Raw genomic sequence first — 25,355 nt, forward strand, 5'->3', positions numbered from 1 at the left:
CTGTATAAGTATAGACAGAATACCGTGCTAATGTTGTTACATTTTTTCCAGCATCCAAGTTACTTCATCCAGTCACGTGCTAACTGACTCTCACTGGCTGTAGTACTGTCAGAAGTACTTTGTTCAGGACTCAGCTTATCATGGAAGAGGATATATATGTTTTTATGTCATATTTTTGCTTAATGATAGTGTGGGGATGCTTACTGACTGCAGTGAGGATTGAGGATTTGAATGAATTGTGTTTTATGAGCACCTGAAAAGAATGGTTGCTATATTAAAGAGTTTGTAATCTAAAACAAGACTTGGCAAATTGTAACAGAGTAGGATGGAAATTTTATGGTAATGCCTGAGAACTTTAATATATGATTTTATAGGCAAGTAGTGTGCACAGCTAGATAGTTCTGAATGTTTTTAAATTATTTACATTTGGACTACAGTGTAGAGATGAAGTAACAGAATAAAGAAGAGATTGAGTTAGTAGGAGCACAAGAGGAAGACAGATATTGAAGACAGACTCAGGGAAGAAGAGGTAGGTAGGGGAATAATGGGATAAGAGAAGGGTTGATGTAAATATCTCAGCTGTCATATATCCATCATGACAATCACATATTTGATGGTCCAGCAACACCTGCCTATATCTTTTGGAAAATTGCATGCATATATGAGCTAGAAAAAAGGACCAGAGAAACTTTCCATGAATTCTCATTGGCATAAGGAGAAGGCACAAGGATTGGACGCACTCGGTGGCCCATGAGGTTCATACTAGTGATATGTTCTCATATCACTGTTTTAAATCTCTAGCAGCTGACCTGTTCCTCATATTTGTAAACTAGGAGAAAGACAAGGTTTCCTTCATCCGTTTTGCAAATAAGGTAATTTTAAAGGCAAAACAAGATGACTTCAGTCACAAATGGGATTAGAACTGTTTCTAATTTGGCAAAGCAAACTGTCATTCATTTGGTCACATTGAGGCTGCAGGGAGAGGTTAAGACAATTGCACAATTGGGATCTGAATAATTGTATGCCCCATTCCCCAAATCACATGTTCTGCCATGCTATACATGCATGGCAGATCTCGCAATTCTGGGAATGGGGCATAACATTCCTTAAACCCCAGCTGCTAGCATGGGTGAGGGGTGGCCCTGAAGCTGAGGAGTAGGAAGCATCCCAGCTGCATGCCCCATGGACATGGAAGTGGGAGCTGGGGAGCTGGGAGTTCCCTACTCCCCAAGTGCTATTTCCATAGGTGCCTGGAAATAGAAAAAATGGTCGTGAGCTGAGGAAACAAAGGACATTAGGGGCACTCAGCATGATTCACTGAGGGCAAGTCATGCCTGACCAACATGATTGCCTTCTATGACAAGGTGACTGGGTCTGCAGATGTGGGAATGGCAGTGGATGCAATTTACCTTGAGTTACAAGGCTTTTGATATGGTCTCCCACAACATTCTCTCAGGCAAGTTAAAGAAGTATGGGTTGGATGAATGGACTATAAGCTGGCTAGACAACTGGCTGGATCATCAAGCTCAGAGGGTAATAGTCAATGACTTGATGCCTAGGTGATAACCAGTATCAAGTGGAGTGCCCCAGGGGTCAGTCCAAGGGCTAGCTTTGTTCAATATTTTCATCCATGACCTGGAAGATGGAATAGAGTACACCCTCAGCATGTTTGTAGATGACACCAAGCTAGGGGGAGTATTAGATATGCTGGAGGGTAGGGTTAGGATTGAGAGAGACTTAGACAAATTGAAGGATTAGATCAAAAGAAATATAATTAGGTTCAATAAGGACACATGCAAAGTCCTGAACTTAGGACGGAACAATCCCATGCACTGGTACAAGCTGGGGACTGATTGTCTCAGCAGCAGCTTTGCAGAAAAGGACCAGGGTGTTACAGGGGACAGTAAGCTGAATATGAGCCCACAGTGTGCCCTTGTTGCCAGGAAGGCTAACGGCATACTGGACTGCATTGGTAGAAGTGTTATCAGCAGATCAAGGGAAGTGATTATTTGTTCTATTCAGCACTGGTGAGGCTGCATCTGGAGTACTGTGTCCAGTTTTGGGCCCCCAGTATAGAAAGGATGTGGACAAATTGGAGAGAGTCCAGCAGAGGGCATCAAAAATGGTGCAGGGGCTGGGTCACATGACTTATGAGGAGAGGCTCAGGGAGCTGAGCTTATTTAATCCTGAGCAGAGAAGACTGAGTGAGGATTTAATAGCAGCCTTCAAGCACCTGAAGGGTTCAAGCATTGTTGTTACACATTGGATTACAAAACGTACAGTTACAGTTCTTATGCGATTCTGTTTCTGGTTTTACATAGTGGCTGGGAAAAAGTTGTCTGACTTGCCTACATTGTCATGAAATGTTTGTTATGCAGTAGGAGAAGATACATTTGTGCCAGAAAAATCTGCGTTTCGTTTTCCAAAAGGGATTTTATGCTTTGAATAGGGAACCATCTCCTAGAACATTGCCCTTTATTAATAGTTTACCCCCTTCTCTAATGCATGCCTTTAACAGGCCTTGTTTTTGGTTTTTTTTTAATTCTTTTTCTGTCTTGTGTTTGATATATATTTTATATTCAGGATCACTTTGCACCTTATTTTTTAATTGTGTATAACCTTCTCCTGTCTCTATTCTTATCATAGTTGAAATGAATAAATCTAATTGGATTTTTGCAAAGCTGCTCATTGTAATATTTTTTCACTTGGGAGTTTTTTAATTGGAATAAGCACAACATCAGTTTTATCTAAATTTCAGTGCCTCTTCACAGTTAATTGACTCAACCATATATGGTTGATGATTTTGCTGTTTTGGAAAATTCATATTCTAGACTCCAATATCTGAGCTAGCTATTCCTTTTACCTAATATCATGTGTATTATTCAACAGCCCTGCAGAATTTGTATATTGCCATTTGGATAAAACATTAGGTACTTCTTTAAAGAAGAGGGTAGTTTCTTCTAATGTTATAATCTGTATCCTTCAAGTGTGGATCCGCTCCCAGTCAGTATACTCTGTCTGAGCATGATTAGATAGCTTAAACAAAATGGTGAAAGTTTTAATCCAAAATGCTAAAACTAATTAGTATATGATGGGTTCTTTATTGTAAGCAAATGTTGTTATTGTGTTGCCACTTCAATTCTAAGGACAGTGTTACTATAAAATTCAGTCTGCTACATTATTTAGAGCCTAATGTGTTGTATTTTTCACAGAAAGGGCTATTGCGAGACATGAAGTCAGAGAAATTGAGCAACGTCATACAATAGATGGCCCTCGGCCAGATGCAACTCTGGATGAAGAAGATGATGTGGTGATCATTTACAACCGAGTACCTAAAACTGCAAGCACGTCTTTCACAAATATTGCATATGACCTCTGTGCAAGGAACAAGTACCATGTTCTGCATATCAATACAACCAAAAATAATCCTGTTATGTCATTACAAGATCAGGTAAGCTGCATTTGAAATTATATTTTTTTTGTTGGCCCTCTCATCGCTTTTGATTACATTTTATACCTTATTTTTTGGTGAGCAGTATTCAAGGGAGGGTGGCATTTTGAGTGTTTGAAGAGGGGGAAACAAACATGAAGAAGACATAGATGCTGTTGAAAACAAACTGAGGGCTTGATGGAATTAGGTGTCATGATATTGAAGCCTTATTAAATACATTTTATAATTAGAATTAAATATGCTCTGGGAGAGAGTTAGCACTTTATTCTTTAACAGGTTTAATTTTTACTAGACTACTTGACTAAGTACAGACAGTCAAAAGGCCCAAGGCTGAATTGATTCAGTCTTTGCAGGTTAGTCTAAGCTGCAAAGATTGAACCAATATGCAAATGAACAGACATTCACTTTTGATTCAGGAAATGCAGCCACAGGCCTTCAGTGGCACAAGCCAGAAGCTGGGGAGCACTAGAGCACGGCTCTCTGGCACATAGCCAGCATGGGCTGTGTGCTTGCTTCCTTTTCTTGCTGCCCCCAAGGTCTCTGAGATGTGCAGTCCACAGTCACAGCAGCAGGACTCTGCAGGGTTGCTCATCACTTCCTCTGCCTGCTTCCAGGTGCCTCTGGGATTTGTATTCCACAGTCAAAGCCAGCAGTAAGTTTATCAGGGTAGGGCAGCTCCGTACTCAGGGGAAGGGAAGTTTAAGCCCCCCACCTCCCTGGCCCCAAACCCCAACCAGGGTTTGCTTGAGAGGGCCAGTAAGCCAGCCTTCACTGTTCCAGCTCGGGACCAAAGGGGCAGGGCCAGTCCTACTCTTTGGAGCAGATAGCACAGCCCAGCCCAGGGCTGCAAAGCATGCTGGGATGCTGGGGGGGGACTCTGATTTAACTTGAACCAGGAAGGGGTCTGGGACAGAAATTTCATAAACCAATTTGACTTAAACCAGTTAAGTCTGATACTACATTCAACCAAATTTATCTTAAACCAGTTTGGGACATTTTGAAAGTAGTTTATGTGCACTGAACTTCTGTTCTGTTACAGGTTTAAACCAGTTTCTGATCACTTAAACTGGTTTATGTGTAACTTCTGTCCCTAGGCCTTGTGATGAATTTGCTTCTTGGCTAGACTAGAATAGAAGGGACATGTCAAATTAAGACTGACCATCATTGGCATGGCAGTGGTAAATGCTTATATAATATATCATCTGCCTATGTTTGTTTTGGCTTTCAGCTCACCACATTTATATAACTCAAAATGAACTCTCCAAAAGCAATTTTTTTAATGGAAAGTAGCATAAACTTTGTTTAGGAAATATCAGCGTATAATGTAAATTCCAAAGACAGGTATATTACGAAGTATTTGATGAGACCATTATGGCTACAGCATCACTCTTACACTAACAAAGTATTTGATATGATTTGCTGTTCATCAGGTTTTTGGTTCATTTCTATTTCTTGTCTCCCTGGGTATTGCAAAATTCAAAAAGCAAAGTTTGTCCACGTTTTAAATCCCTTTTTTTTAAATTCAGAGATATTTTATAGAAGCCAAGGCATTGTTTTACAAATCCGTTGTATGTCTATTCAGTTCATGTGATTGCAGATTGCTTTGATAGATGAAGTAGTAAGTACATGAACAAGTGCCTGATAGATACATAAGGACTTGTCATATGTACAGTTATCTGATTTTCATATGTGGTCATTTAAATTGTTTGTCTCAGTTGATCTCTCAAATGCACATTCCTGACTTCAAAAATCCCAAATTTTGGTTCTTTGGGGTTTTTTCCCTGTGAACCTGTATAAACTGAATATAACATTATTGGTAGTGTCACAGCACCTTGAGGCATATTTTCCTGATGGTATTAATCTGAGGCCAAGATTTAGACTTTTTTTTGCCTTAATAGCCTGGATGTGGGGTCACTGATCCACATTCACTGGAAAAGGGCCCTGCCCCCACAGCCCGGGTTGGCCCTGCTCAGCCACAGCCAAGGCAGCCATACAGTGGGGCCGACTGTGGCTCAGTGACAGGGAAGCTGAGCCCTGTCATTGAGACCAGCCTGGCCTGGCGCACATGGGCAGCATCTGGCCAGGCAGCAGGCTACCCAGACTGGCCCAGAGGTGCCAGCAGCTGCCTGCCGCGGGGGCTCACTATGGACACGAGCCCCTGAGGCATCTCTGACCCAGCCTGGGTAGCCTGCTGCCTGGCCAGCTGCCACCCATGCACACTGGGCCAGGCAGCTCTTGCTGACAGGGCTCAGCTTCCCTGTCACTGAGCCACAGCCAGCCCCATCATGCAGCTGCCACGGCCAGGGCTAAGCCCAGGCTGCAGGGGCGAGGCCCTTTCTAACGGCTGTGGCTCAGTGACAACCACTCCCTGCACCCAGGCCAGGCAGCACCACACAGAGCCCCCCTGCCCACCCCACGGCGACGGGGGGGAGGGGGAAGATTCTCCACCTGGGGCTGGGCAGCACTGCACAGAGTCCCCATCCCCACCCCGCAGCAGCAGGGGAGAGGGAGGAGGAGGAGAGAGAAGGGTCCTTCCCCTGCGGCAGGGTAGTGGAGCTGTGTGTCCAGATTGCTGCCGGCTGTCAGAGAGCTGCTGCAATGGAAAGGGCAATCCTCCTCCTGCCCTGCCACGGGAGTCTAGCCATGCCCCTGTCTAGCCACGCTCCCTCTGCCCTTGCCCTCCGAACCCTGCAGGCCAAGGTGGAGGTTTAAACCCCTCCTCAGTCATACCCAGGCCTGCTGGGGCCTGGCTATGCCCCCTCCCCTTCCCACCTCCAGCTCAGCTTCCCAGTGGAAAGGAAGGGAGGGCTTTCTCTAGAACCTCTGGGCTTCTGTCCTGAGCCACTGCAGACATGTGCCTGCATTTCTGAAGTGAAAAGTGAATGTCCATCCACTTGAAAATCAGTTCAGTCTCTGCAGGTTAGACTAACCTTCGAAGACTGAATCAATTCAGGCTTGGGCTTTTTGAATGTCTGTCCCTAGCCCAGGAGTACATTTTCTAGGTTTGGTTTCTTCTGAACAATGCATGGAGATGTCCCTGAGTTACCAGATTCCAAATTGTGTCTGTGTGAATCCACATTTTGAGTTGTACCCACAACAAATTCAATACCAGCGCAGTTCATTGAGCATCTTCAATAGTACAGTATCATGCAGTTCCCAGTAGTGCATAACTAGAGCAAGTACAGCTCCAGGCCCAGGTGCGGGCTTAGAGAGGGTGCAAGATTGGCAGTGGCCACTGCTACCCAAGATGCACTAATGGCTTGTTACACTCGACAGTTCCCTCAGCTTGATTTGCTTGATTGCTTTTGTTGATTTGATCATGTTGTGAAATGTGTAAGTTCTTATTTTTTACTGAATCTTTGGAATGTAAGGTCTCTTTGTAGCCCTTGTAAAGTTTTGTCAAGATCTGCTTAGGACTTGACCAGCTGTTGTCTAAGGGGTACTTCCATGCCTTACCATGATTTAGATTTAGATTGTTATGTTAAACCTTTAGGCTTGAAAGAATTTTACCCAGAAGTAAGCTCCAGAGAAGCACATAGCCGCAGCTTATATTGAATGTAGTGTTGCAATACTGGTTTGCTGTTCTCTCAAAATATTAAAAAGCTCCCTTTGCGTAAGCGGACCATCAGTTTGGAAGGTTATGTTTCAATAAAGTAGAACAAAATTAGTGTTTCACTCCATACCATTGGAAAAAAATACATATATATCTTTTAGTTATGGTAAATCTGATAGAATCTTTAAGACTGTTTAAGGAACTAAATGCAGATTCATCAGATCCATCAAGCATCATTTCTTGTTGAAGGAACTCTTTATTTTCTCCAGACAGTGCATCAGTGAGGCCATCCAAAAATGTTATTTATATTAGTCATATTTTAGATGTTCCTGTCTTGGAATTGTCCTTCTGATTACTTTGTTCTCTTTTTAAGTAGTTTTTGATTCTTAAATGCATTAATGTCTAAAATGACTTAGCCATTGTAAATTGTACTTTTCAGTTAGGTGCATGTTTTTTGGCATTCATACTAAGAGATCCATATGATAATGCTTTATGCGGATATGTATTGAAGAGAGAGCAAATTTAAGCTAAACTTCAGCCATACAAAATAGTATTGGAATATTTACTACTGTCTACTTTTCAAGGTGCGATTTGTGAAGAATGTAACTTCCTGGAAGGAAATGAAACCAGGATTTTATCATGGACATATATCTTATTTGGATTTTGCAAAGTAAGTTACCCAAGGATTTGCTAGTTTACAATGGTCTGTAATTTTTGTATTCTTAAAAATACAAAATGGCTAACATACTTCCTTCTAAAATCAATTAGTTTTATTGTTTTTTGGTTGTGTAGTATAGTGACTTTAACTGTGGGCAAACTCAACAATTATATCCCTTTTAAATGAAGAGTGATTACTCTTTGTGGTGCCTGTCAGCTCATCCATTGCAACTGTGTTGTGTAGTCCTATCCTAAAGTAAACAAAGCTAAACTGATACAGCTCACGCTGGAATGAAACAGCTGCTAAATGGCCATGGTTTAGCTTCCTTACTCAGGATAAAGTGCACATGTACAGCATTTTTAGGAAAGCATCTTGAAACTGGTAAGTGCTCCACTTCTTCAGACAGAATAATTGTGTAGCCTGCCATACCCTAAGTAAATTCTTTTGATCCATCTTGGATCTTACTGCCCTCTAGTGATCAAAATCTGACATTTGTACATTTTTTAAATTTCAGACACTGAATTGCCTCCAAATGACAAGCAGTATTGTCTTTGGTTTTTAATACAATTTTGTTACATGTCTACAAAGAATTGACTCTTGTTTTGTGACAGTCTTCACAAGTCTGAAATATTAGTCCATGTTTGGGTGACAGGAGAGCTTCTTTCTGGGAATTCCAACTTCTTCTGAAAACTTGTGATGATGTGCTTTAGCAGCTGAGAGGTTTCAAAGCGGTCTGGTTCCAAAAACATGTCATCCAATAAATAGCAATACACAACTAGTGTCTAGCTCCATTACTTTGCAGTGATATATCCTTTACTCTCTTACTTTCACCATATCTTTTTTTTTTCCAGTTTGTTTCTTAATATACCATGATTTGTAGTTTTAAAGCATTCACTCTTGCAATAAGTGCTGAGGCCACTTAAAAAAAAACCTCCCATACATGAAAACAATGTATTTTAGAGAGTTTCTCTTCTCGAACTGAATTCTGCCACCACTGAAATGAGGAACAAAATTGCCAGCGACTTGATTAGTATGACTTGAGTAGTAGGCATATGCCTATGTTCCCTGACCCTTCTGTTCCTCTAGTCCTCCCCTCAGACAGTTATCTAAGACCTTGCAAAATGCACTCTCCTGGTCCTTAGACTTTCAATACATTTCCATGATCTGGCAAGTTTGCTTTTCATAAGACTAACATAAGGCTCAAACTTAAAACAGAGCTCTGATCTACCACATCATTGTGCTGTGTTGCATGAACAGCAGTACCATATTTACTCAAATCCAAGATGAAGCTTTCCCCTCCCCCCCCATATTAAGTAGGGAAATAAAACCTTGTCTTGGATTTGAGTGCCAAGGCCAGGGCCTGAGTTGTCACAACTGCCTGGCTGGGGCCAAGGTGACTTGAGGTGGCTCATGCGTTGGGGAATAGAAAACACAGGGGAGACCACATGATGAGGCAGGGCGGGCACATGGGTAGACCGTGTGGTGTGACGCAAAGGAAAGACTGCAGTGAAGGAGGGAGGCAGTGCAGGGGAGATGGTGTGGTGGCAGGGGATAGTACAGGAGAACTGCTATGGGTCTGGGACCAGAGCTGGAGCTGCCACTGCCATTGTTCCTGGCCAGGGCCAGAGCTGGGGCTGCTGCATGATGAGCAGTGGTGGAGGAGGAGGGTGAAGGGGGTGGCAGGCACTAGACAGGGAGGGAACAAGTGGCAGGGGGGAAGATGCCGAGGGAGGGCTAAGTGGCCAGAGGGCGTAGGGGGCAAGTGGCCGGGGGGCAGGCACCAGAGCAAGTGGCAGGGGAGGGACATAAGGGGCAGGGTTAAGGCTCTTTACCTCCTCCCCCCTCATTACTGCTGCTTTCCCCGCTGCTTGCTACCCCTGCTGCTGTTTTCCTCACTGCAGGGGTGCGAGGGAAGACTAATTTAAGATGGCTCTCCAATAGTTAATTCTAAACATGAAAAATTATAATGAACTTATAATTTTCTATGTATGGAATCTAATTATGCGGGGTTCATCTTAAATTCAGTCTTCTTGCATTTGGATAATGTGGTAACTACTGTGGGTTTTTCTTATTGTTCAGCATTAAGCAAGATCCACCTTAGGTCCATGGATTAAAATAAAATGCCTTACTTTATTATCTGCATTTCTGCCACCTGTTTTCTAACTGATTATGGCTTTAAGTAATGCCTACCCTTGCATACACTACTACTTGTACCTATATCTTATATTTTAAAAATAAGGTGAAATGGGTGCACAATAAAATCCTGATATAGCTTATCTGATAGGAAGTGCTGACAGCTACTCCAGCAGCTGGAAATTACCATTGGACATTTCAAGAAATACAAAATTCAAGATTGCAAAAAGATACAAGAAAGAACAATTTTAATTGTGTTTTTTTAAATTAAAACACATGGAAAAACAGTGCATCAAATTGCATCTTTATCTTTCCAATCTTTTTTGTAAAAGTTAAACTACTATATTAAACTGTTTGAATTGAACCCCCCTAATGGAATAAGTCTCATGAACAAGTAAGTGGATATTATATTATACATTATTCATGGCATAAAGCTGCAAATATTTTGTAGGTACTAGGACTTATCCAACTAAAATTATTATTTTACCTCTAAAAAGGCATCTAAGCAATTTCACAAATTTCATTCATATGCATATTTCCCTCCAGGGCTGCATTATCCTTGTGTTTGCTGTTTGTTACCCTTTCACCTAAATGATTTATTTTTTCCCACAACAGCTTGCTTTCTCATACTTGTGATTTTCATTATTAAAATAATATATTTGAGTGTTGTGGTTGCTCTTGGCAAAAGACCTGTACTTTTAAAGAAGCTGTGAGGTATGCTTTGGCATTGTGGTCGTTGTGAAGAATACAATATTTCAGAAAAGATTATGGCTGCTTGTTAAACACTGACCTCAAACTTTGATTCACCAAAATATTTTTAAAATGCCTCTTGTGCGATGCTGAAACTGAACCACCGGAAAAGTGGTCAATCCAAGTTTTTTTATGATGATCGAGAGTGGAAATCAGAATGCCACTGACCCAGTAATGCTACTACCAGTAATAATAATAAAAAAAATGCTTGGATTTTTTTTTTCCATTCTGGTGCCACCATCACTCATTCCTTAATAACTATTTTCCATCATAATGCTATTTTCTTTTTGCCAATTGGATGGGGAAACATCACCTTATCATTTAATTAAATATTTTGGTGCCTCTTGGTATAATTGATGCAGGGGCGTTGCTGGGAGGGCTTGGAGGGGCTAAAGCCATAGAGGCACAGCTCACGGCGCTCATGTCCTGCCTTTGTCTGTGCAGCCCCACCACCTATTTTCTGATTAGCCTACCTCAGCCCCCCGACCTGGAAAAGGCTGGTGCTGCCCCTGGATTGATACAATTGGGATGGAGGACCATTCTTTTAGGTGACATACAGTTAGGGAGATGCAATCTAAGTGTGACCACATAGCTGCTTTCCCCACTCAAATCGCATGTTGTTCATATCTGTGTAACTAGTTTGGCTTCAGAATAATACTTTTTGCTTGATTTATTCTTCTTATTTCCTGTTTCTCACCTTCTTTTCTTCATTTCTGTTTCATCCTTTCAACCCAAGAGCTTATGGTTAGTCCTCTATAAACACCAAGTTTCAAATTAAAACTTTACAAAATATTTTTTTTTTATCCTAACTGAGGAGCATCTTAAATTAGACTCTGTTAAGGTTTCTCTGGTTTAGCTAGAGAAAATAATCCATCATTGATATTAAATGCTCTAGCAGTTACCACTGCATGTAAATATAAGCAAACATTTTCCAGTCTCCAGTTTCACTTGAGGGTACTACAGTTGCTCATGATATTGGATATACCTTCTGCTTCCCAAAACATTAGAATGGTTTTTTATTTTAATTTTTGCTCATTTCTTCCTTTATTTCCCACCCTAAAATACAGCTGGTAAGTCTGCAAAAGGAAGAGAAAAACGAGGAAATTACCCTGCAGGCAGCTCCAGATCTTCCATTTTAGGATGGCAATTATATACAGCTGGTTCTGGTCAATGGAGTCTTTCTTGTCAGTCACTTGGACTTAACAGTTCATTACTTCTGATCGTTTTTTTTTTAATTTGCACATGGTTGAATTAATTTCCTGAAATTGTGTACACACTGAAAAAGGCACCCACTATAAAAAAAAATCTCTCAGGCACCCATGCTCAATATTCAAAGCCATATTAAATCAACCAGGACTACAGACAGGCTCTTAGTCTCATCTTTCTTACAGTCCATTGGGGTTGTGCCAGAAATTCCACCTGCTTCACTGCATAGCTCAGTTAAAAAAGGCGGCAGCAGGAGGAGACAGAACTGCAACATTGAATTTCCTGTGGACTTCTGTAGTATTGAAATGTGGTTACTAATTTGAGTGAAATCATTTTTAAGCCAAGATGTTTGTAGATACATTTTCTGTACCTGTAGTTTAGCACCATATATGCAGTGGCTGAATGTATTAAGGAAACTTTACTATTGCTAGCTCGACAACTAGGGATGAGTTGTTTAAACAACAGAAAGCTCAAAGCATTTTTTGACTCAACTAGTGTATGATTTTGGGGGGCAGAAGAGAGGGAAGTGTTAACATTTCTGGAATCCACTGTAACTGGAGCAAGGAAGAGAGGATCTTTTATCAAAACCCTTTGCAGCCAGTTGGTTTTTTTTAAACAGTACTTGGTTCTTTCAAACAATAGAATGTAGTAATAACGTGAAGCATTAACTCCCAGGCAGTAAAAGATCAAATTTCCTGTCTCCAACATCCTATGCATGTATACAGTTTCACTTGTACTAGTAAAAAAATTGAATTCATTTGTTCATTTAAAAATAATTTTTGAGGCACTGAAGGATAAACTTAGGTGTGCCATTAACTTTTTCCCCCCCTATTTCAGATTTGGTGTTAAAAAGAAACCAATTTACATCAATGTCATAAGAGATCCTATAGAACGACTAGTTTCTTATTACTACTTTCTGCGCTTTGGAGATGATTACAGACCAGGGCTACGAAGGCGAAAACAGGGGGATAAAAAGGTAAAAAAATAAATAATTAAAAAAAAGCCTTATGCTTTACTTCCATATTTTTTCATGCTGAATATGATCTAAAAACAATTTTAAATATGTTTTGATCAACTTAATATTTCTATTTAAAACAAAAATATTCCAAAGTATTTGCAGAGTTGTTCCTATGTAATCAAGTAATCAAAACTCCTCTTCCTTGGCCTTCCATAACTTGTTTATTCAAGGATGCAGTTATGCATCTATAATGGATGCATTGTTGGAATATGTAGCTTTGGACCCTACTTAAATTTATAAGGGAAGTTAATACATAATGTTTGCAGAGTGCACAGTCTTTAGAGAGGTAAAATTTGACCTAAAATACAAGTTTTATAAAAATCTTGGTTGCAGAACTGAAGCTCGGTTGATGTGTTTTTCATTTTAACATGCCAATGGAAACCTAAACAGACAAAGTTTTTAAAGGGACAAATATTTTCTGCCATGTTTGCAACCCAGTAAGAATAGCTTCATGCTAATACTGTGAAAAACTGAAAATTAAGCATAGTAAAGAAAAGTTTTATCACATAGACGAGGGTTGGTCAATCTGTGGCAGTGTCACAAATAGCATGGGTAGCCTCCGTGTGGCACACAGCAGAACTGGAAGGGAACTGGGAGCACAGTAATAGATAGGGCCAGGGAGTAGAAAGCAAAGCAGCAGATCAGACAGGGAACACAAAGAAGGAAGCAGAGCAGCAGACTGGGCAGGAAAAGTGGAACATAGTAGTACTTGGGGACAGTCCAGAGTTAATGTGTGGCACACCTGCCAGAAAGTTTGGCTACCATTAAAACAGACCATTGGCATTATGCAAAAAAGAAGAAAAATTAAGATGTTTTTATTAAGAAGCAAATTTGACTGACTTTCAGAATTGCAGTGAAAAACATAAGAATGCTAATCTGGAAGAGGATGCTGCTCCTTCCTTGCTTAGTTAGAAATTGCTCCGCCTCTGTTGTTAGGGTTTTGGCACCATCTACTGGCATTGCATTCCTGCACGGCTCACTTGACTGTACTGCATGCCAGTAGGAAAATTTTCAAGCACAATAATATTCGAAAGCACAGGGTGAAGGGATGTATCAGTTCTAGATTCAAGGATGTATAGTATCAGTAAGACGTTAGCAAAAATATAGCAGGCTGCCTTTATACAAACTAGTCTGTTTTTGTGTGAAAGCGTAACTTGGCCTCTGGAACTTTTTGCTGACAAAGACGTGCAAAATAAATATTGCTTATCTTAGCTCCAAATCCACGCTGAGTTTATAGGACTGAGAGTGTTAAAAGAAAAGAAATTAAATAAATCATTTTTTTGAGAATATTTGGTATGCAGTTATTGAGAACCTCTATGTTGAAACTCAGCCCCAAAATGCCATTTCTGAATATACTGTGCTTGCTGGAGGAAGTTCTCATTCATACCAATTTAAACCCTCTTAATGCATTAACAATTGTATGTTCTGACATTTGAGCTCTTATTTTCATCATGTCACTACAGCTAACAAAAATATATTTGCTTTTTACATTATGGTTATTGCCATGTAGACTTGAACTGTTTCATGAGAACTTTGTATTTCACATTTGGTGAAATTGGTTCTAGTTCAAGTTGTTCTATCATTATTTGCAATAAATCAGACTGTACTGCAGTCCCTGCAGTCTTTTGAAATCATTTGGAGAAAACTTTGCCTAAAGGGGGTGCCAGTTAATTTGTTTGGAACGTACAAATCAGAAACTTCAACAGTTGACTAAGCCATAATCATTAGCTTTATCTCTGACTGCTAAACAGAACTGAAATTTGGAATTAAGATTTAATATATTTATCAAGTTAAATTATTAGAGCAAAAATAAAGCAAAACTGGTTACACATTACCCTCATATGTGGATTGGCTTCTCCCTTTACCACTTTCTAAAATGAAAAATATTTTTCACAGAAAATTGTTTTACTGTTGTTACAACAGAATTAATGGAAATTATAGGAAAGGTTCAGATAATTCACACTATACATTTACTTGGAGTGACTTTTTTTACCATATGAAAAAGGAAGAACGATTACCCTTCTGTTGAACCTCCCAGAGTAGTGGATATTTTGGCTACAGGAACAGAAATACAATGGTTTCTTATGTTAGTCTCTCTGTGGATATAACAAGCAAGATGTATGTTGAGGAAGGAACGGGAAGGTGATGCCTTCATTTTGTTTTATTTAGGAAATTATTTGGCTCCCTTTTTAAATTATAAATGATCTCTACCTACAGCAGAAAAAGTCATATCGGTTGACAGATTCCCACTCATGTGTGACATTGATATATCTGCACGGGTTATGACAGAACAAGTTACAATTTAGTTGTGTTGATCAGCACTACGTTAATGGATGGTAGCTCTCTTGAGAAAGGAGGGAAAGCTTTAAGCTTTAACTAAGCATAATTGTTCTTTATAGAAATTTAATATACTGATCATATTATTCTGAGCCTGGTATAGTTAATGGATCCTGTTCTGTTACTCAAGATAAATGTGTTTAAAAAAAATCCATGACCTGCTGGAGTTTGTTATTGGTGCTGAATTTTGAATGCTAGTGAATATGTTTTGTTTTCATTGCAAAAGCTTCATTTTTACCTCAGGATAACTAATGACATAAGCTTTCATATAGTAAAACTCAGGGAAAATGAATACTCCAAAACAAAGTCATTCAGGGCCACCCAACATCCGCATCTGACCTCAGTGAGTTTCTTTCTGTAACACTGAAGTAACTTACCCTCCCTACTTTTTCTCAAAATAGCTCTCATATTTATTGTCCTTTTTTCTCATTTTGTTGGTTTGAATTTTTTACAGAAGCCATGCTTTTAACTGCACAAAAAGTGTTGTCAAAGGCTGTCTTCATAAGTATATATTTTTACAGGATTAAAAAAAGAGACCTACCACATGGATGCATTTTGGGGATGTCATAAATATTTTGTTTCTAGGTACTGAATGGGTAGCATACTTGTAATATTAATTTCCCTTCAGTGTTAACAATTTTTTGTAATCAATAATATCACCCTGTAGACTTCACTGTCAATATCCATACATGTAGAATGTTGTTTATTAGCTTTTAAATCAGAATAAATTTAGAAATAATAACTTACTTTCATATTGGAAGCCATCATATTTTAAGCTAGACACAAATTTGAAATTAAATGGATTAAATGCAGTATTGTAGCAAAATATTAATTGCATCCTTTATTAAAAACATGCACAGTGTTTTACACTTAGATCCAAACTCCAGTCTGTCTTAGAGTAGTATTCGTGCAGTTTTTGGGTCTAAAGTATTTATATAAAGGAAAAACTGCAATAGTGGCCTGTATCCTTGTTTACTTGTGACAGAATTTGATTTCTTCTAAGAGGATCAAGTTAGAGCTTTAAGCTTGTCACTTATTTTCAATCAGAAAATATTACCCAAATGCTTTTTCAATTAGAACAGACTTTCTTGTTGAGGAGGTATTGTGAATGCAGAGCTTGAGGGAAAAATGCATTTGTCTTTAACCCTGTTTCTTTCTTCTCAATACATTTAGCAATAAACCCTGTTAAGATGTTTGATATACAAGACTGAGATTTATAGCTCACTGCTCAACTTTGTCTTTGTTCCAGACCTTTGATGAATGTGTAGCAGCTGGAGGCTCAGACTGTGCTCCAGAGAAACTTTGGCTTCAAATTCCATTCTTCTGTGGCCACAGCTCAGAATGCTGGTAGGGAGATAAAGTTAGCTTCAGTTGCTAATCAAGTGTATTATCACTATAATCTATATTTAACAGGTCTGACTGCCCAGGCAAAGTCTAATACCTGGCAGTTAACTAATATGCAATTTGTGGATTACCTTCCAAAAGCATTTGACTTAAAAGAAAAAAAAAACCCTTGTATTACTTCACCCTGTAGTTTGTTTAAAGGAAGTAATAGAGGTATACCAGCAATGCTGTAATTAATGAGCGTTGCCTCAATTATAAACCCCACTTTTATTGATTCACTATCTTGATCATTTCTTGTTAAATCAGGCAGGTATTGCTAACAATATGTATCTGCCTGAATAAAAGCATTCTTGTCAAGCTGATTGAATTTATAGACAGAAAAATAAACTTTTACCTTAAATTTAGCTATTGTTTTGATAAACTCTGTGCCAAACACTGAATTCTATTTGTTTATTAGAAAGGAAAACAAAACTCAGTAACTAAAATATAGATTAAGTAAATGTGTCTTCGCAGAGAGAGAGAGACAGAGATTTCAAGGAAGTCTTCTCCCAGAAATTTAGGTTAGAAAATAAAAAACTTCTGTGCAATGATTCCATTCAAATTCTTTTAATACTGCTTGATGATATCAGTGAAAACATCTCTTAAGCAAAGAAAAAGGGACTGTCATCAAGTCTATGCTGTCCTTTATTTAACTGACTTCTCAGTAAAGGCAAAGCAAAAAGCCTTCTGGGAGCTTCTGCTCCAATATGCTCTCTATATAATATGGCCTGGTCCTGTGTACCCAATCTGGTATTGGGACTCAACTTGGAAAAAACATTGAACCTTCACATTAATAGTTTAAAAAAAATTGTGAGCAGCTTTGTAGAGCCATGAAGCTTGACCTCTAGCTTTTCTTGTTCACACAAGTATAGGTGAAAAGAGCTTGGGAGAAAAAGTAAAGTAAAAGAAATTAGACACGGGTGTGTTTAAAGTGCAATCCTACCCTGACTGTGCTAAGATAATGTGAAGAAATCCACATCTAGCAATCCAGAATTCTTGGCTAACATCAGAACCTTGCTTTCTATCGTTTTAGGAATCCGGGAAGCAGATGGGCTTTGGAGCAAGCCAAGTACAACCTGATTAATGAATACTTCCTAGTGGGAGTTACTGAAGAGCTTGAAGACTTTATTATGTTGTTGGAGGCAGCTTTGCCCCGGTTCTTTAGGGGTGCTACAGAACTGTACCGGACAGGTATTGGAATTTGCTGTTTTCACTGTATTCTTTACTCTTTTCTCCTTTATTTTTTCACATGAACTTTTCAGACCTCATTGAGTCCTTCTGATCCCATGGCAGAAATGCTTCTCAGAGAAAACCTTTTCTATCAGCTTTACTAGGCAGGCCAAAAATCTTTACTCCCAACACAAATTGCATACAGGCAGCAGTGGAGCATTTGGGGTTTTTTTCAGCTATACCACAATAACTTGGCAAACTTACTGCTGCTTATGCACACATGTAAAGTGGAATGGGTTTTTATCAGGTTAATCAAAAGACATTATCCCTCCCCCAGTGTAGAGCTGACAGTCTAGAACCCTGAGCTTGTAAGCTGGACAGTACCGATAGATTGTTCCCACTGAGGTTGACAGTACAGGTGTGCGAAGCAGGCCATATTCAATTCAGATTCGGCCCGATTTCGGGGACAGTGATTCAATCCGTTGATTCGGATCACTGTCCCAATTCAATTCGGCCAAATCCAAATTTGAAGATTCGATGCTGATTTGGAGAATCAGTGATTTGGCCATGGACACAGCTTTAAATGTTTTTTCTACATACCCCAATGTACCAGGCTTATGAATGGCTGAGATGCTGGGGCAGATGGAGAATCCCACAGGAGCACGGGGGGGGCCCCCACATGCTCAGTGGCAGACCCGGAAGTGAACTGGAAGTACTTCTGGTCCACTTCCAGGTCTGCTGCCAAGCACACAGGGAAGGAAGAGAAATAAGTTGTCAAAAGCTCCCCTAATTGTACAAAATTAACAATTTTGTATAAAGATTTTAAAAGATGGAAATTGTTTTTGCCTCTTGTTCCCAAGTTACGTGTTTGTTTCTGAAGAAACAAACTATTTACCTCAGGGTAAATATTTCTGGTTTTGCAGTTGTTTCGTTTCTTAGAATTAAGCCATCAGAATAATTTCCAAATAGATATTAACCAAACTTGAAATAAAACTTCTGTGGGTACATTCTGTGGGGTAACCCAGTTCCCTAACTAAACCTTTCCTGTCTGCGGCTTTAATGAATCAGTCCTTTGCATCAAAACTCATCAGTACTTAGTGCCTTAGACTACGGTTTGCCACTACCACATGGTTACATTATTAAATTCTGGATTAAGTTCTGTCACCTTTGGTACAAGTTATCGATATGCTAACTGAAGAAAATTGTGCAAACAAATAGTTCAGTCTATATTGCTGCACTTCTGGAATGACTTGAATTGGAGGGGGAGTGAAGTTATAACTGCTTTCATTTTACATGTAGGAAAGAAGTCTCATCTTAGAAAAACAACAGAGAAAAAGCTCCCCACAAAAGAAACCATTGCCAAGTTGCAGCAGTCTGAAATTTGGAAAATGGAAAACGAATTTTATGAATTTGCACTGGAGCAATTTCAGTACGTCAGAGCACATGCAGTTCGGGAAAAAGATGGTGAATTGTATATTCTGGCGCAAAACTTTTTCTATGAAAAGATTTACCCTAAATCAAACTAAGAACGAGGTATACTACTAGATTAATGGACTAAAACTTTGGTCACATCATCTTAGTTCTCAGCCCTGGAAACTAGATTGCTGGTAGACCTCTGAGACATTTTCACTAGTCTTGAGAAAATTGGGCTGTGGATCGCATCAAGAGAGCTGGATGCTGACTAAGTATGTTGGTAATCCAGAAGCCTAAACTTCAGTACTTTTATCTAACTAATTTTCAGTGGGAGGTATTACCCACTGTCTTAAGAACCCTACACTTTCATTTATAGCGATTAACCACACAGCAGCCCTAGTTGAAAATATAAACAAAAAATGCTTCTGTTTATGCTGGTTTTGATTCTCAGAGCAATTTATTTTTGTTTAAACTTCTATGAAGAAGAAATAATTTGTTTCCCAGCTTCAACCTGGAGATCTTGGTTATATACAAATATGGATAGTGTTAATAACTGGTTGACATCTGTGCTTTGTTTTTGTGAATCATGTCACATGATAGTCATTGGAATGGTTAATCATGTTCTGCTAAGAAAAGCTACTGCTGCTGGATTTGCCATATTTATATATGTGGTTTTATTAAAAAAAAGTTATAACTGATCATTAGTGTTTTAAAAAATAATTTCCATATTAATATTGTAAAAAGATAGAGAATCAAAGCAATGTTTCTCATTTACTTCCTCCCCTCCAGCGCCAACTGAGGTTGGGAAAACTGTTGAGAAAGTTGGCATTGCCTGCAGTTTTAGTTAATGCTTACACATTGGTATAAGAAATAGTAAATTGGGTATCAAATTGCTCCATGGATTCTTTGTAATAACTGTAAACTGAGATATTGGTGAATCCATATTATGACTCCATTGGTGAGCTGTGGTATGGTTAGGGTTTTCCTACTTCTTCTATACTTTTACCTGTAGAATATTTTTACTAAGGTGCTTTATAATGTGTTTTAAAGCATTGCATTTACAGAAAGGAGTAATATGCTGTAAATATTGCATATTTTATGTATTTGGACCAAAAGGTTACAAGTAACTAGTTTAAAGTGTTTTTGCACCAGTTTTGTTACATGTGAAGTAAAAACATTACATCTACTGTTCTACTTCCTGTTTGAGTTAACTGTTGGACATTGCTGAAATGCACTTCAGTGACCTCTGTAACTTTAATACACAGCACATTGTCAGGAATTCCCTGTGTATAAAGTTAGTCCTCATCCTTTTATGTAGAAAGAGGAAAAAGGAAATCAAATGTGCAGTCTGGTTGAGAGAGATACAGTGAACTTGACATAAATATATTTATGTAACTGCCTTATTTCACAATTGTAAATTTACATGAGTTGCCATTATTAGCAATGTGAAAATCATGGTAGATTAAGTAGATTGAGATTAAGGAACAGATTTCTGGGTACCAGGGTCACTGTGTTTTATCAAACTGCAGTGGATAAATACAACAAAATATGGAAAAATACTTTTTAAAATCAAAGTAGTTGTACATTTTACCACCTGCCTTTTCTTAAAATGAGTTTCACAGGATTTGATTTTGAAAGGGGACAGAGAGGGGACAAGGTGAAATCAATGGTATGGATTTAAATTATTAAAGAAATGTATTGCTTAAGGCAATAGCATAAATTTACTGAGATGGAGTTTCTTTGACCAGTTTGTTCTAGTAATGAAAACTGTAAAATGGATGTTTGATGCCACAAATACATTGATCCAGTTACTAAAAGAATTAATGAGATGCTATCAAGTACATTTAAAAACCCCCACCTTTAATATTCTTTAATCTTCTGTAAATCTTCCACTTTCAGTTTTAAAACTGAAGTTCTCCCTAATAGTTACATTTTTCTCAATTAGGTAATCATGAATTTACCTTTCTGGTTGTTTAGCATGTGTGGCATGAACCTGACGTAGACTGAAAAATCCTATTTCTTATCTGCTATTGTTGAGTGTGTCTGCACATGCTGTTAATGCGACTGACTATACTTTGGCTCAAATTGAGCTAGAGTAAATTAATCCTAAAGTCACCATCTACACGTGTGTTTAAACACAATAACTTACTGCACTGCTGGATACCACGTGTATCTTGCTGGGCTACCCGGCAGCACAGTAAATTAGTCTACTGCACCCTAATTGCCACACAAGTGTAGATGGTGATGCTTTACTGTGCAGCAAATTAGTCTGCTGCACAGTAAAGTGTCACATGTATACGCGCCCTCAAGGATGCACAGGTTTCATTTGGAACAGAATGTTACTTGATCTGTGGTTCTTATAGCTGGTTGTCTGGCTGGATGAGAAAAATTAAGGATAATAGGATCATACATAAGGAAAAACTATTGAAGCTTTACACTAAAAAGTGGTAACATTTGGAAATAAAATGAATATTTCTATATGTATATATAATCCAATAAGATTCTTTACTAAATGACAGGACAGAGCTCATGTTGACCCTAGTAACTGCCTCCTTTTCAGTCTGGTCAAAAACACCATACTTGATCCTTTTCTGAAATTTTCAGAATCATGGCTTTGAACAAAAGCATAAAGTATTCTTCAGAGAAAAACACTGTACCCAATGTGCTATAGAAATAAGGATTCAAATGTATAAACCAAATGACGTAAGTTGACAAGAAAATTAAATGTAACATTGTAGCCATTGACTTCATTAGAGCTAGAGTGTCTGCTAGCAGTGTTGTTTTTGAAGTTCTTTTTCTCTTCTGCAAAAATTTAAAAGTTTTGGAAAATAATTGAAAACAGGGGCCTTCAAAATGATTTGCAAACCTAGAACAAAATCTTTCAATTACAAAGGAGAACATTATCATTCATTGATTAATAACATGGGGAAGAATGCTTTTTTTTTTTTTCAGATCATGTCACTTCTTGTTCTTTACTGACTGTGAAGTGACAAAATTGGTACTGCTGATATAGGAATATGAAAGTCTTTGGATATAGTCATTTAATGTCTGTAATTTTAATGTGGAAAAATATTTATTTTAGCTGGTGCTCTGGAAATATTGTGCATGGGATGGAGGCTAAATTCAGATCGTGGCTACTTCTATGCCTGATATAATAATGGATTCAACTTTGAGCATATTAGGGACTTTTGTATTCCCAGGTATCAAATTTCTGTTTCCCCACAAGTAGAGCATTAAGGATGAATAGCTTTACAGATTTTTAATAACCTGCTTTACTAATCTTCAGTTCAGATCCTAAAGTTCTCCAAATTGTTCGCATTAAACAAATTTACAACATACGTGAAAATTTGTCTTCCACTCTCTTGTAACGAATTCAATGAAATTTAGTGACATGCAATATTTTGCTGTTGCAGATTGTGTGGTCAGTAGAGTAAATTTTTGTAGCTTTCTGCCTGCAGATATTATATGGGAAAATCACTGAATCTCTGCACAGAGTGTCTATAATTGGGAGAGATTTGCCATGAAAATAATTTGTGCTGAAATACTAGAACCATTGAAGTCAATGGACATTTTGCCATCAACTGCAATAGCGGCAGGATTTCGCCCTTTGTGTTTATGGACAGTATTTGAGTCAGAATGTTAAGAACTGGAATGTATGTTGCGTATAGTACCTAAATTTCTGTTTGTAGACTGTTTATTAATTATATATTGAACATGAATTAAGGGATTTGAAACAGGAGTGAAATTTTATGGTTTTAGAATGTAGCAAAGAGGAAGCAGTTCATTGTAGAGTCTGAAATGCCTTTTCCAGCTATTTAACATTTCTGAAGGTGTTTAGCTACCTCTGCTTTCCAGTAATACACTTCTGCCTGTTTATAATCTTAAAATAATTCTATTTACATCAGGAGAGGTCCAATTGCTGTTTATACTTTTGCATCTATTTCACCTGGTATAGAGAAAGACATGCAACGAGAACAGATGTATGTGTAATGCTGTCTAAACTACGCTGCTTAGGCAGCCAGCTGAAAAGCCTATTTTGAGTGCACTGCCAATTTAGCTCTTTAAAAGTGGAGCATATTTTATGACTACTGGAGATCAGACTTGGAGAAACTGTAATGGATTATCAGTTGTCTGGATGTATCCTTTACTTTAAGCCCATGCAGCTGAAATTTTGCAGTACTATTTATAAAATGGGTCCTCTTTGTGAAGATTTTTATAGTGCATAATTATAAATCTGTTTAGACACTTGTCCTGTCTGATACCTAGATCAGCAATTTGCTGTAGCTTCTGTATTAAGAGAGTTAGGTTTGTGAGCATTTCTACAGAAGTATCGAATGTAACTTTGAGAAACATGGATTGTGCCTCATGCTTTTTATTTTTAGATACACACACAGCTAAATAGTGCCTTTTTTCCTAACAATCCATGTTGAAGATGCTCACTCCCACTCTTTATCCTCTCTCTCTTTTTATCCATATATTGATTCATTTGTGCAATATTATCCCAAACTTAAACCATTTTGTTACATCTGTTTGAGAGATAATCACTTCATTTTCTTTACTATGCTGCCAGCTTTCTGTTGTTGAAGTGTTTCAGTTGATTACCTGATGCAAATGCTATAAAATAAAGCTCCCATTGGGAAGGGGGAAAAAGTCTGGTGTCCTGTCTTAATATTTGGTATGTAGCATTCACATTAAATGGGTTTTTTGTTTTGTTTTTAAAACAGACTCAATCTATAATAAAATGAACTTTACTTGCAGATATTGTTGCTGAATGGGTTTACATTATGGTGAATCTGAAACAGGTTTTTGGTTTGCCTTATTCTGACTGCTACGACAAGGCAAAATGTATAGGCCACTATTATTTCATTGGGTTCTTTTACTGAAAATTTATTACATTTTTTATAGGTTGTATGTTAAATTGAAAGTGTCAATGGAAAAACACTGTAATAAAAATCAGACTCATAAGAATGAAACAGATTGACATTTAAGCAATTAACTGAAATACACTTACATCTCCTCCTGAAAAGATGATGAGAAAGTCAAACACATGACAGATGTTAGTCAGGCTGTTCATTGTACTACTAGAAGATACTTTGATACCAAGATGATGACCATGGTATAAGAACCTGTATCCAGTAGAAGTGCAATATTAGTATCTGCAAAAGTATCTTCAGATGAGCAACTACCCAGTTGGCACTCCAGACAGTGGTACCCTCAGTTCAAGACTTTGAAATGAGTACTGTAAACACAACCCTATAAACATTCCCAGCCTAGCTGCTCTACAAAGCAGCTGCCTCGCATAGTTGAATAGTTGGTCATCTGACCCTGCTGACTGTTAACTTTTGATTTCTTAATTGGGGAGTTCCTGTCAGGATTGTTTGTTGAGAACCAACTGTCATATGCTGTGTCAGTCTTTTAAGACTAGTACTGCTTTCAGCTGAGAAGTCTATTAAAGGTTAAATATACCATTTGAATTAATGAGCATACCTCTTACTTAATTCCTAAATATACATATAATCCATCATTGAAATGGACAAGTGCAACTGCTGCATACAAAGTCATCTATCTTTGCTTAGATCTGCCAATGTGAAGTTGAGTTCAGGAAATTGCATGCCTTGTAGAAGGGTATGAGTGCTTCCTCTAATTGACAGGCAGCTTTTTCTAAAATGAAGTATTTAGTAACTGAAATAATTATTGCAAACAAAAAAGCATGTATCTCAGTGTATCATCTATTATAATTAATGTTGACTTCTGTTATAAAAAAAATAACCATAATATACCCAAATATTCATTTTCAAAGGAACCTCTTAAAATTGATGTTGCCATTATATGGGTAATATATAGTATCGAATTGGAATTGGGGAAGGTGGCTATTTGTTCAGTGTTAGGTTCTTCCAGTTCTTGTATTTTCATTTCAATATTATGATTAAGCTGACTGAATCTTATATATGAATTTAGTATAATTTCCTTACAGCTTAATAAAATACAAGAAGCTGCTAGTGAATCTCAAAGTAATGTCCAGATGTTTTCTTCAAGTGTAAGTCCCCTGCTATGACCTCCCCCTGGCTTCATTACCACATAGCACAGATGTGGTAACTTGCAATAAGAGCTAATTTAAAGGACTAATAATACTCTTTATTAAAAAAAATCTCTATAAAGAACACCTGTGGCTTAAAATGAAGACTTCAAGACCTTTCACCTTGTCATAATAAGACTGTATCCCCATGAAAATGAAAAACTATGGTAAACATTCTCTGTCTATTTTCTAGATGTTCATAATACT

At 38.2% G+C, this 25,355-nt stretch overlaps 1 protein-coding gene across 2 annotated transcripts in view; it reads left to right on the top strand.

Moving 5' to 3' along the window:
• HS2ST1 (heparan sulfate 2-O-sulfotransferase 1) overlaps positions 1-23,829 on the top strand; it is a 163,365-nt gene extending 139,536 nt beyond the window's left edge. For both annotated transcript variants that reach the window (XM_006277500.4, XM_019479098.2), the window contains exons 2-7: positions 3,213-3,451; positions 7,589-7,674; positions 12,589-12,727; positions 16,356-16,453; positions 17,523-17,680; positions 18,959-23,829. In XM_006277500.4, the coding sequence (XP_006277562.1) occupies positions 3,213-3,451; positions 7,589-7,674; positions 12,589-12,727; positions 16,356-16,453; positions 17,523-17,680; positions 18,959-19,185 (947 nt within the window). In that variant the 3' untranslated portion in view covers positions 19,186-23,829. The remainder of the gene's footprint in view (positions 1-3,212; positions 3,452-7,588; positions 7,675-12,588; positions 12,728-16,355; positions 16,454-17,522; positions 17,681-18,958) is intronic.
• The last annotated feature ends 1,526 nt before the right edge of the window (positions 23,830-25,355 follow it).

Source organism: Alligator mississippiensis, chromosome 5 (genome assembly GCF_030867095.1).
Source record: "Alligator mississippiensis isolate rAllMis1 chromosome 5, rAllMis1, whole genome shotgun sequence".
In the NCBI taxonomy this organism is placed as follows: Eukaryota; Metazoa; Chordata; order Crocodylia; family Alligatoridae; genus Alligator; species Alligator mississippiensis.